General features: G+C 39.0%; 1 protein-coding gene, 1 long non-coding RNA gene and 1 other non-coding gene across 4 annotated transcripts in view; all 3 read right to left on the bottom strand.

The window, feature by feature from the left end:
• The window catches only part of LOC127421442 (cytosolic arginine sensor for mTORC1 subunit 2-like), a 57,680-nt gene extending 56,441 nt beyond the window's left edge, over positions 1–1,239 (bottom strand). The window contains exon 1 of one of the 2 annotated variants that reach the window (XM_051664495.1): positions 823–1,239. In XM_051664495.1, the coding sequence (XP_051520455.1) occupies positions 823–935 (113 nt within the window). In that variant the 5' untranslated portion in view covers positions 936–1,239. The remainder of the gene's footprint in view (positions 1–822) is intronic. The other variant, XM_051664492.1, reaches the window with a different exon arrangement.
• Positions 1,240–6,606: 5,367 nt separating this feature from the next.
• LOC127427076 (uncharacterized) lies at positions 6,607–11,873 on the bottom strand. The gene is made up of 8 exons (XR_007894897.1): positions 11,801–11,873; positions 11,223–11,270; positions 10,952–10,998; positions 10,669–10,761; positions 10,310–10,357; positions 7,289–7,341; positions 6,976–7,032; positions 6,607–6,724 (listed from the first exon to the last, which is right to left on the bottom strand). It is a non-coding gene; the product is annotated as an uncharacterized LOC127427076 (long non-coding RNA).
• On the bottom strand, positions 10,436–10,569 carry LOC127431342 (small nucleolar RNA SNORA18). Its single transcript, XR_007895579.1, has one exon. It is a non-coding gene; the product is annotated as a small nucleolar RNA SNORA18 (small nucleolar RNA).
• Positions 11,874–12,232: the final 359 nt, after the last annotated feature.

Here is a 12,232-nt window from a genome sequence, read left to right on the forward strand (position 1 = left end):
ACTGCCCTTCACTGGATATTTTTTTGTTTTTGGCACCATTCGAAGTAAATTCTAGAGACTGTTATGTGTTAAAATCCCAGGAGATCAGCAGTTACAGAAATACTCAAACCAGCCCGTCTGGCACCAACAATCATCCATGCGATTATCTAATCAGCCAATCATGTGGCAGCAGTGCAGTGCATAAAATCATGCAGATACGGGTCAGGAGCTTCAGTTAATGTTCATATCAGTGATCTCAGTGATTTGGAGCGTGGCTGTTGATTGAGCTAAACTTGTATTGAACTCAAAACATTCCTGTAAAGCACTGACATGATAAGCAATGTTACCAAAGCTTTGCATCAAGTCATCATGCTGCTATCAGGATGGCCTTTATCAAAGCCGTGATGATGAATACATCATCGTGTTATTCAGCATCACGCACAGCGATTCACGAGCCGGTTCAAGTTGAATTTAAAGCAACATCCCCCTCCATGTATTTATTTATACCGCTGCACAAGAAGAAAAACAACCCCGAGCACGTACACACACCCCTCTATCGTCGAATGAACTTCAACAACAACACCACCACCACCACAGACAATAATTATTGCTCAGCAAAACAAACACCTCCATGATCACTCTCTGGATGATGTCATGCACCTCTCCTTTACATGGAGCAAACAGAGATTTGGATTTAAATGTAAAGTAGTTTTGGAACTGCATCTGCTTCTCACAAGAGCTGCTAGTGTGAAGCTAATGTTAGATTATACAAACAGAAAACGAATGCAGTTTTATTTTTACGTAATACAAACTTCAATCGTTTGATTTCAAGAAGCTACTTACCTTGTTTTAGAGGGCAGAAAAGCTAGTTTGATTAATCCGTGAGTGCAGACCTGGATGCCCTCTTTCGCTATACTTGCTACTTTCAAACTGTGCTCTAAAATGTGCAGCTCCATCTTTTGCGTCTTCTCATTTGTGATACATCTAAAAAAACATAACTGTCTGTTCCTCTGGATAAAAAGAGAAATAATAAATAAATAAATAAATAACTAGAGCTTATATGGACAGGGTTTTAAAACCTTCAAACGTAGCGGTAAGGAGGGGAGAGAAAAGGAAAAGTTGTCTGCCGAGGAAAAGAGAGAAAGAGAGTGAAGCGGGTGAAATAAAAGAAAGCACAACGAGGTAAACGGGAAGGGAGAAAAAAGAAGACTGTCGGCCCCCGTGTTTCCACTCCGACAAGGATTGGAATGGGCCAGCAGCTGGTAACAGTGAAACAAACAACTTGCCACTCAAAAAAGGGGGCGGGACAAATGATGCTGCTGTTGCACGCTGGGAAATGTAGTTCTGCGCTTTGGCTGGCCACTAACTTGTGCAGGAGACTCATCAATACAAATGTCCAATTTGAAACCTAATAATATTTCATAACATACCAGGGTTTTTTTTGTTTTTTTATAGAAAACAGTCCTAAATCAGGATGTCTCCTTTCAACTGAAATTAAAAGTTATCTAATAACAGTGACACATCTTGTCCCATATTAAGGTATACGCTGTGCCAGGTCCAAAGGTAAATCATTACCATTGGGGAACAAGTGAGCAATCTCTTTTCTTTTTTCAAATGTTTTTGAGTATTTGATGAAATGAGTTAAACAAAACAATTTGATAGCGCACTTCTCCATTCCAAACTCTTACTTTGCCAGATAGCACACAAACATTTCTGAGATGTCTGTTTTAGATCTTTTCATCTGGAAAGCATCACATTCTAATTCATATCTGCTAAACATCTTAAAAAGATCAGATTTACATGCACTCTAAATCATAAACATCTCAAAGACATCTGATGAATGTCTTACTGACATCCGAGAGGAAATGTCTTATAGACGAATTGCAAATGAGCAAACTACGTGAAAAACGTCTTCTAGATGTAAACACACACGCATCACATAGATGTGTGAGTGATGTACTTGTGCTACCAGGATTGTTGCACATTATTTACATTTTCTTAAATATATACAGGTGCATCTCAATAAATTAGAATGTCGTGGAAAAGTTCATTTATTTCAGTAATTCAACTCAAATTGTGAAACTCGTGTATTAAATAAATTCAATGCACACAGACTGAAGTAGTTTAAGTCTTTGGTTCTTTTAATTGTGATGATTTTGGCTCACATTTAACAAAAACCCACCAATTCACTATCTCAAAAAATTAGAATATGGTGACATGCCAATCAGCTAATCAACTCAAAACACCTGCAAAGGTTTCCTGAGCCTTCAAAATGGTCTCTCAGTTTGGTTCACTAGGCTACACAATCATGGGGAAGACTGCTGATCTGACAGTTGTCCAGAAGACAATCATTGACACCCTTCACAAGGAGGGTAAGCCACAAACATTCATTGCCAAAGAAACTGGCTGTTCACAGAGTGCTGTATCCAAGCATGTTAACAGAAAGTTGAGTGGAAGGAAAAAGTGTGGAAGAAAAAGATGCACAACCGACCAAGAGAACTGCAGCCTTATGATTGTCAAGCAAAATCGATTCAAGAATTTGGGTGAACTTCACAAGGAATGGACTGAGGCTGGGGTCAAGGCATCAAGAGCCACCACACACAGACATGTCAAGGAATTTGGCTACAGTTGTCGTATTCCTCTTGTTAAGCCACTCCTGAACCACAGACAACGTCAGAGGCGTCTTACCTGGGCTAAGGAGAAGAAGAACTGGACTGTTGCCCAGTGGTCCAAAGTCCTGTTTTCAGATGAGAGCAAGTTTTGTATTTCATTTAGAAATCAAGGTCCTAGAGTCTGGAGGAAGGGTGGAGAAGCTCATAGCCCAAGTTGCTTGAAGTCCAGTGTTAAGTTTCCACAGTCTGTGATGATTTGGGGTGCAATGTCATCTGCTGGTGTTGGTCCATTGTGTTTTTTGAAAACCAAAGTCACTGCACCCGTTTACCAAGAAATTTTGGAGCACTTCATGCTTCCTTCTGCTGACCAGCTTTTTAAAGATGCTGATTTCATTTTCCAGCAGGATTTGGCACCTGCCCACACTGCCAAAAGCACCAAAAGTTGGTTAAATGACCATGGTGTTGGTGTGCTTGACTAGCCAGCAAACTCACCAGAACTGAACCCCATAATCTATGGGGTATTGTCAAGAGGAAAATGAGAAACAAGAGACCAAAAAATGCAGATGAGCTGAAGGCCACTGTCAAAGAAACCTGGGCTTCCATACCACCTCAGCAGTGCCACAAACTGATCACCTCCATGCCACGCCGAATTGAGGCAGTAATTAAAGCAAAAGGAGCCCCTACCAAGTATTGAGTACATATACAGTAAATGAACATACTTTCCAGAAGGCCAACAATTCACTAAAAATGTTTTTTTTATTGGTCTTATGATGTATTCTAATTTTTTGAGATAGTGAATTGGTGGGTTTTTGTTAAATGTGAGGCAAAATCATCACAATTAAAAGAACCAAAGACTTAAACTACTTCAGTCTGTGTGCATTGAATTTATTTAATACACGAGTTTCACAATTTGAGTTGAATTACTGAAATAAATGAACTTTTCCACTACATTCTAATTTATTGAGATGCACCTGTACGTACATACATACATACATACTAGTTTAATGTGGTAAAACAATTTATAAAAATGCATCATTTTATTCATGGATAATCTCAACATAAATAAAACAATTTACATAGTTTCATTCATTCGCAGTTCAGCATGTCTGACCTACACTCACTGAGCACTTTATTAGGTACACCTACTTATTCATGCAATTATTTAATCAGCCAATCATGTGGCAGCAGTGCAGTGACTAAAATAATGCAGAAACAGATCAGGAGCTTTAGTTAATGTTCACATCAACCATCAGAATGGGGAAAAATGTGATCTCAGTGATTTGGACCGTGGCATGATTGTTGGTGCCAGATGGGCTGGTTTGAGTATTTCTGTAACTGCTGATCTCCTGGGATTTTTACACACAACAGTATCTAGAGTTTACTCAGAATGGTCCCAAAAACAAATAAACATCCAGTGAGCGGCAGTTCTGTGGACGGAAACACCTTGTTAATGAGAGTGGTCAACAGAGAATGGTCAGACTGGTTCGAGCTGACAGAAAGGCTACAGTAACTCAGATAAACACTGTACAATTGTAGTGAGCAGAATAGCATCTCAGAATGCACATGTCGAACCTTGAGGCAGATGGGCTACAACAGCAGAAGACCACGTCAGGTTCCACTTCTGTCAGCCAAGAACAGAAAGCTGAGGCTGCAGTGGGAAATGGCTCACCAAAACTGGACAGTGGAAGACTGGAAAAACGTAGCTTGGTCTGAAGAATCTTGATTTCTGCTGAGGCACACGGACGGTAGGGTCGGAATTTGGCACCAACAGCATGAATTCATGAACCCAACCTGCCTTGTATCAACAGTACAGGCTGGTGGCAGTGGTGTAAGGAATATTTTCTTGGCACACTTTGGGCCCGTTAATACCAATCAATCATCCACAGCCTAATTGAGTATTGTTGCCGACCATGTGCATCCCTTCATAGCCACAATTTACCCTTCTTCTAATGGCTACTTCCAGCATGATAATGCACCATATCACAAAGCAAAGTTTGTCTCAAACTGGTTTAATGGACATGACAATGAGTTCATTTTTCTTCAGTGGCATTCCCAGTCACCGGATCTGAATCCAGTAGAACACCTTTGGGATGTGGTGGAACGGGAGATTCGCAGCATGAATGTGCAGGTGACAAATCTGTAGAAACTGCGTGATGCAATCATGTCAATATGGACCAGAATCTCAAAGGAATATTTTCAAGATCTTGTGGAATCCATGCCATTAAGAATTGAGGCTTTTCTGAGAGCAAAGGGAGGCCCTACCAAGTATACAATAGTGTTTCTAATGTGCTCAGTGTAAATATTTAGATTTTGGCAATTTTGCTTTGATATAAAACTAATTTTACTGGTCAAACAGAAAATGTACTTTGACATGCAGAACACTGATTTCTCAATCACAGTCCTTCATAAATATATGCTGACATGACAAAAATTATCCTAGATTATGAAGGTGACACATTTGACCCCACCCGCACTTCCTTGAGTATTATCTAAGTATATGACCATTTCTTGAGCCTAAACCAAATCTGGCTAATCATTGATTGTAAAATGGTGATAGGAGCTATTCACAATCATGATCAAACTATTTGTTTCTAATCAACAACAGGACTGAAAAGAGCATGCATTTTTATTTTAAAGATTATCACAGAGGTGTTCAATGAAAACTGAATGCAGACATTAAGCATATTTTCAATAGAACATTGTTTTACCAGTTGTGGTTGTAAAAAGTGCCTCAAAACACGAACGCATTAAAATACTGTACAATGTAGTCATACAGAGTATCAATACACTTAAAACAATTGTTATATGTACTTAACATAAATAGTGAGATTACAACACATTCATTTGCCAAGTCATTGCCTGGAGTGCAACAGTGAGCTTTAAAAAAAAAAAGCCAAAGTTGAATAATTCACAAGTGCTGTCTACTGGTAACCAGGGCCGGTGCTGCAGAGCATCATAAAACAAGCATTCTTTGTGTACAGCTGTGAGAAGATCCCTGGGACACTCTGATCTCTCAGGGACAGCCATTGTTCAGTTCAAAAGACAACACTCTTCTTTAAGTGTTATTCCTCTCAGCATTACCACTCAAGACATATTGACTTAGTACGCAAACGGATCTTTATTTTAAAATCATTAGTGCTGTGTATTAATGAAAGTATCAGGTAAGTTTGAACTTAATTTAACTGCATGAAACATTGTCTTTCTAGAAGCAATTTGGTCCCAATACTTAAAACACCTTGCATCCAAGTTGGTATGAATTGAAGAAAGTCTTTGGTTAAACAATCAAGCAATTGTTTTACAAGCCTGTCAGCAATGTTGTGGTGTCACTTCCACGTTAATGTGGCTAAAATACAGTTTATCAGCACTGTTCAGCTCTTTCGTAATGTGCCTTGTAAAATCACAACAGTATATTTCAACTTATTTAATAGCTTTTATGTACCTTCATTTTCAGATTACATTTACTCAATCATGTGATAGAGCTATGCCTTTATCAGTGAAGACAGTCTCAAAAGTACACAGCTTTGATTCCTTGCCTATTGACATTGAATAGAAAATATACAAAGTTCATTCCAGAAATACAATACGTGTACAAGGCAACAATATAACAAGACTTTAATCACCCAAACACTTAAGACATCCCCTAAAGCATTGCAATAGAACAATCAAGCACTCACAAATAAAGGCTTTAGTTACACTCGAAAGCAGCTTGTCAAAGCACAAGTGTAGCACTAAAACTGGTGTTCTGTGAAAAGAATCCTTTAATCTGAACCCCATGACCCACATCTAGCCCTGAGAACCAACCTCCAGCCAGCATGACACAGGCATCAAGATTTCAAGTCTTACATTTTATCTAAGGGGTGCTACAGTTCACATTACTAGATCTTAACGCAAAATTACAATTCCATTTATATAAAAAAATAATAAAAAAAAAACAAAAAAAAGAGAAATCAATGCATTGCATTTGGGACTTTTGAATTGTGGGTCCACCACATTTCATAAAAGACAAGAACACACATTTTTAAATGTCAGGTTTATTGGAAACTTCCAAAGAGGTTTGTTACAAGCAACACTCCAAAGCTCAGCAAAGTTTACATTTCCTGTACAGTACAGATTTTAGCATCACCAGACTTCAACTGTTGAATGAAGACAAAAGGACAATTACATTAACATTCTATGATGTAATAAAACATGCCATAGATATGGCTTGCACAAATGTTTTAAATATCTGCGTGTTACCCCACAGACTGCAGGTATTTCATGTTGCAAAAACCTGAAAGTTATCTAGTAGGGCATTGATATGGGATCATTGCATTAAGGATCGCCAGTGAAATGAAGTGGCTGACCCCCTTTGAAAATGATCCAAAGCAAGTGAAGCTGCTCTTACCTTCCAAGTAAACTTCTGCTGGGAAATGCTTCACTCCACTCCTCATCAACTCTTACCCTATTACATAAGATCACAAGACAATTGAGTAAAAAACACTCAGAAAAAGCAAAAGGAATGTTGTACAATTGTACAAGAAATGTTCCTAACAAATCCCAACAGCAATAAAACTAAAGTGACTCGTTAGAATGGGCTTTAATGTTCGGTCATGTCCACAACAAGTCAGGAACCACACGTCCTAAAAGCCTTGGTATATGACCAAATGTACCACTTATCAAATATTTGACAACATGCAGTAAAAGGACAGCTGCCTCACCCTTCACTGTAATGGCATGCCAATATTCATTCTTCAAACTAGCCAAGTGTGACCTGTGGACACAATATTAACAAGTCAGGATTATCAAGACGTGCTGAGCTATTGAAACAAATGTCACAAGGCTTCTAAAAGTGCCAGGTCACAGTGTGCAGTTATCCTCCCCAGAGAGTGCGATAGGGTTGGGGCATGTTAGGTATGTGGGATAATTGACAGCATGCCACTGACAAACTCATACCAGCACAACAACAAACTAGAGGCTGTGCATGGAAGTGGTCATCCAAAACAGAACAGTAGTATAACATCCAGTTTAAATTTCAAATGTAAAGGCTGGATGAAATATTGCAGGTTATAAATTAGCTCAATGTGCCCAAGAGGTGTTCTGAATGCATGTTTATTGGGCATGTAGCTGACCATTGGCCATGTTTGAAATGGAACAGTAACTTACCACTTGAATTCTGCACAGTATAAAATTATATACAGCCAACTAAATCGGTTATATTAAAATCAGAAATTCCACCGGATTTCACACACAGTCAGTTCACACCAGTCTGGCCATTCTCTGCTGACTGCTCTCATTAAGGCATTTCCATCCACAGAACTGCTGCTCACTGGATGTTTTTTTGTTTCTGGCACCATTCTGAGTAAATTCTAGAGACTGTGTGTGAAAATCCTAAGAGATCAGCAGTTACAGAAATACTCAAACCAGCCCATCAGGCACCAACAATCATGCCACGGTCCAAATCACTGAGATGCATTTTTTCTCCTTTCCATTTTGATGGTTGATGTGAACATTAACTGAAGCTCCTGACCCGTATATGCCTGATTTTATGCACTGCTGTCACATGATTGGCCGATTAGATAATCTCATGGATGATTGTTGGTGCCAGACGGGCTTGTCTGAGTATTTCTGTAACTGCTGATCTCCTGGAGTTTTCATGCACAACAGTCTCTAGAATTTACTCAGAATGGTGCCCAAAACAAAAAAAAAAAAACATCCAGTGAGCGGCTGTCCTGTGGATGGAGACACTTGACGAGAGGGTCAGAGAATGGCCAGACTGGCCATTCAAGACAAAGTCTACGGTAACTCTGATAAAAACTTTGTACAATTGTAATAAGTACATAATCCTAGAATGCTATTCTGAGATGCGGGTTGGTGCTGTATTGGCGGAACGTGGGGGACCTACACAATATTAGGCAGGCGGTTTTAATATTGTTGCTGATCTGTGATTATATATAAAAAGCTTAAACTATGCCTTCGAATTTTGGATGTGCAAAGCACTGACGATGACTTCATACCAATCACATTCTTGTGCTAAGAAAGTGTAGTTTCAGTACAACATACAGTTGAACAGAATGCAGGTGACTCGACAGGTTTTTAAAGGTTTAATTTTTTTTTTTATTTAATTTTTTTACTTGACACGACATAAGCAGCTCCTGCATGTGATGCTAAAACAATGTGGCGTAACGATCAACGACGTTTGTCTAGCGCATGTTTACATAATGGTAAACATTTATGCATTTGGCAGACGCTTTTATCCAAAGCGACTTACAGTGCACTTATTACAGGGACAATCCTCCCAGAGCAACCTGGAGTTAAGTGTCTTGCTCAAGGACACAATGGTGGTGGCTGTGGGGATCGAACCAGCAACCTTCTGATTACCAGTTATGTGCTTTAGCCCACTACGCCACCACAACTGGACATTTGTAGAAGTGTTCAGTGTGAACAGCCCCTTAGGTGGAGATCTTTGGTCACAAAAATTCAAGTTTGTGGAACTTTAACAGGTGAATTCACCACATTGACCAATAGGAAGTTGCTTGGTTTGGCAGTGATCTGTACACCATAACACTTAATATTCACAGTGAACAAGGATATTTTAGCAGTTTCTTTATACCTTAACTCAGAGAATAAAATGCATCATTAAAGAGGCTGCTTGGCAATTAGTTTTTCCATACGCTCACCCACCCACGCCTTTACCGCGGAATTGCCATGTGCAAAGGATAACCACACCTTAAAAGGTCCACTCAGTGGGCCTCATTCACGAAACACGAGCAGAACAAAGTGAAATTAACCTAAAATAAGCTTTTATTTAGAAAAGTTTCTTGCATTTATTTTTTCAAAATACAGTTCCACCTTGTTCTTTATATGCCGTTTCATGGGCGTGGATTAAGATAATTGTGAAACATCGCACATGCACGTTCAAAGTTGTACTAACAAATCTGGGGAATATGAAGTGTTCATGAATCCAGGGGAAAGTTTTCAGGAAGCTCCATTTTACATGTAAATTACTCCCAATTCTTTCGTATAATTACGAAATTAATGAATGAGGCCCAGTAAATGTCAAAAAACAAAAAAACAAAAAAAAAAACACCTCTTAAGACATGAATTGTAATTTTACAATACATGTAGGAAATCAGTACCACTCATTAAAATGTCATCAGTAACCTTACAAAAGCAGTTTAATTCTACATGGAGGGTCCGCACATGGGGGCTGCCATGTTAGAATCACATGACCCTCTGAATACTAAATCTCTGTAACCATCCTGTTATTTGACAACATTTACTCAATCATGGCCTACTGTGATTACTACATTTCTACAATGACATCTGAAACGTAAAGTTATTGATTTTAATGCTGCATCCGAGCCACTAGGGGTCAAAGTTCAAGATGACACAAAGACAAGTTACTGAGGGCACCTGTTTAAATTGAGAAAAAAATTGTGTAAATAAACTGGAGGCACATCTAAAATAGAGAATCTCTAATTACATAAATACTACTTTAAAAATACTAATGTAAAACTGAGGATGAGATCTTGTCCCACCACCACTAGGACCCAACAACAGATGTAAGGTCTAATAATAGCAGGTGTAAGTACTCTAGCACTGTCATTTGAACATTCCAGTCAGACATACAACTGGATGCAGATACCCACAGTGCTGGCCAAACCAGTGTTATTTCTAGTAAATTAACTAGTTTTAAAAAGAACGTGGTTTCAAAAACCAATACTGAAATTCCAACTCACCAGAAAAAGTGAAGGCACGTCACCTAGTGGACATCTTCCAGATCACACCTACAAAAGGTAATTTGATTAAGCAAGATGCTTCTCTTCACTGTGCCTAACAATTACACTATAACCTTGTAGCTAACTGAATGTCCTGCAGCATCTTCCCACAAAGCTAATGACAGTAGCAACATGGGTAAAGTGATATTACAGACTTGGTCTTTGAGGCGTTTCCAACGACTAAGCTCTACTGAGAGGGGCCAGTCGGGATAGACCTCATTTTAATAAATGTCTGTGTCTATAAATTAAAAGGATAAAAATAGCACACAGATATTACAACCAACATAACTGCAGAAAAATATAAACATGGAGGCATTTACCATTAGGATAAACTTCCCGAGCAGCAAGGAAGGACCAATTTGTTCCTCCAGTTCAAATTCACAAAACAGTGATTACACATCCTTCTCTTGAATCTGCAAATGGACAGAAACATAAGAAAAGCAATGTGCAGTTTCCATCAAGCAACCTCAAGAATATAGTTAGTGTAATGACTGTTCAGAGAGGCAAATTCTCTTTCACGGTCTTAAGAGCAGTTGAACATTAATGCCAATCATCATTACAAACAAAACCCACATTCTCCTCACTGTGCAAATCAGTCTTTACCCATTGTATCGTTCATCCACAGGATGTCCATCAAATTCATCCAAACCCTGCAAGTACACAGTCATTTGAAATTACTTATGGAAACAAGAAAAATGCCTGTGGCAATGACATGTCCCATCTCATAAGTAGCACTGCCATTGTGTGGGCACAGCAGTGAGTTGCAAGAGAAGAGAATTGTAATTTCTGCACTGTACTAGTTCCTAAGCCCAATATGACTGGACTGTGACTAGCACTGTGCAAGAAGTTCCAATAAAAACAAAATGCCACTTACCATGCTTAGAAGGTTTGACACAATAGGCTTCCAACAACATGGTGAGACCTAGTGGGACAATTAGGGATTAGTCTGAATGGCATTTCAAACGTAAGATTCCATACAATAAATGTATGGAACAGTTGACACATGTTGAATATTCCAGGCCTCATTGTCAACACTGCAACGGTGTCTACAGTGATGAAAGCAAACCTGGCGTTTTTATAGCCACGCAGCTAAAGGAAATTTACCATATTTGGAAAATTCCGTTTGTGATGACCTGCATGGCAAACTACCCATTTCCTACCTACAACAGTGGGATCTGATAAATATACCATCACCGACAGGGTTAATCATAAACACCGCAACGTATAACTAACGTGAATAAAGAAACTGAGTAGATGATTTCTGGAAATGACTTTACAACCAGGTGCCTCTATGCACATGGTTTGCAGCAGGATTCAACCACGTGGTGCAGCTTACTATTCGCTGTTACATTATAAATCTACGCGTTAAATCTGCAATATTAATGATACGCAAAAACACAACTTGGACTGAAAAAAAAAGCAGAAACAATGTTGAGAATCACGATAATTTACCTCGTTGTTGCGCCAGACTTCCACACGTGCTTCCACTCCTTAATGCGTCGGAGTTGAGAAAGACCGGAAGAAGAGCCGAGCGTCCTGTTTTATACGGCAGTTTCTGACTTTACGACATTTTACGACTATGAACCAAGGAGCGCTAAACTAGTCTACTCTGAACCCTCCCAAATGGACTTTTTTTTTAAACCAATTAGAATCCATTAAGTTTTCCATTCATTCATTCATTCATTTAAAAAAAATGAAGCATATTTTGTCTTTCAAATATCTTTCTTTGCTTTTATTAATGGCTAGTCAGTCCAGTGGCGCCCATCTGTGGAACACTCCCGCGAAGCTATTTCATTTCCAATCATGAAAGTGCAGCTCCTGTCTACTTACATGGGGAAACACCGAAATCTCCTAGAATGTTGGTCAAGATTGCGTTAAAACAAC

This window comes from Myxocyprinus asiaticus, chromosome 3 (assembly GCF_019703515.2).
Source record: "Myxocyprinus asiaticus isolate MX2 ecotype Aquarium Trade chromosome 3, UBuf_Myxa_2, whole genome shotgun sequence".
Taxonomy (NCBI): domain Eukaryota; kingdom Metazoa; phylum Chordata; class Actinopteri; order Cypriniformes; family Catostomidae; genus Myxocyprinus; species Myxocyprinus asiaticus.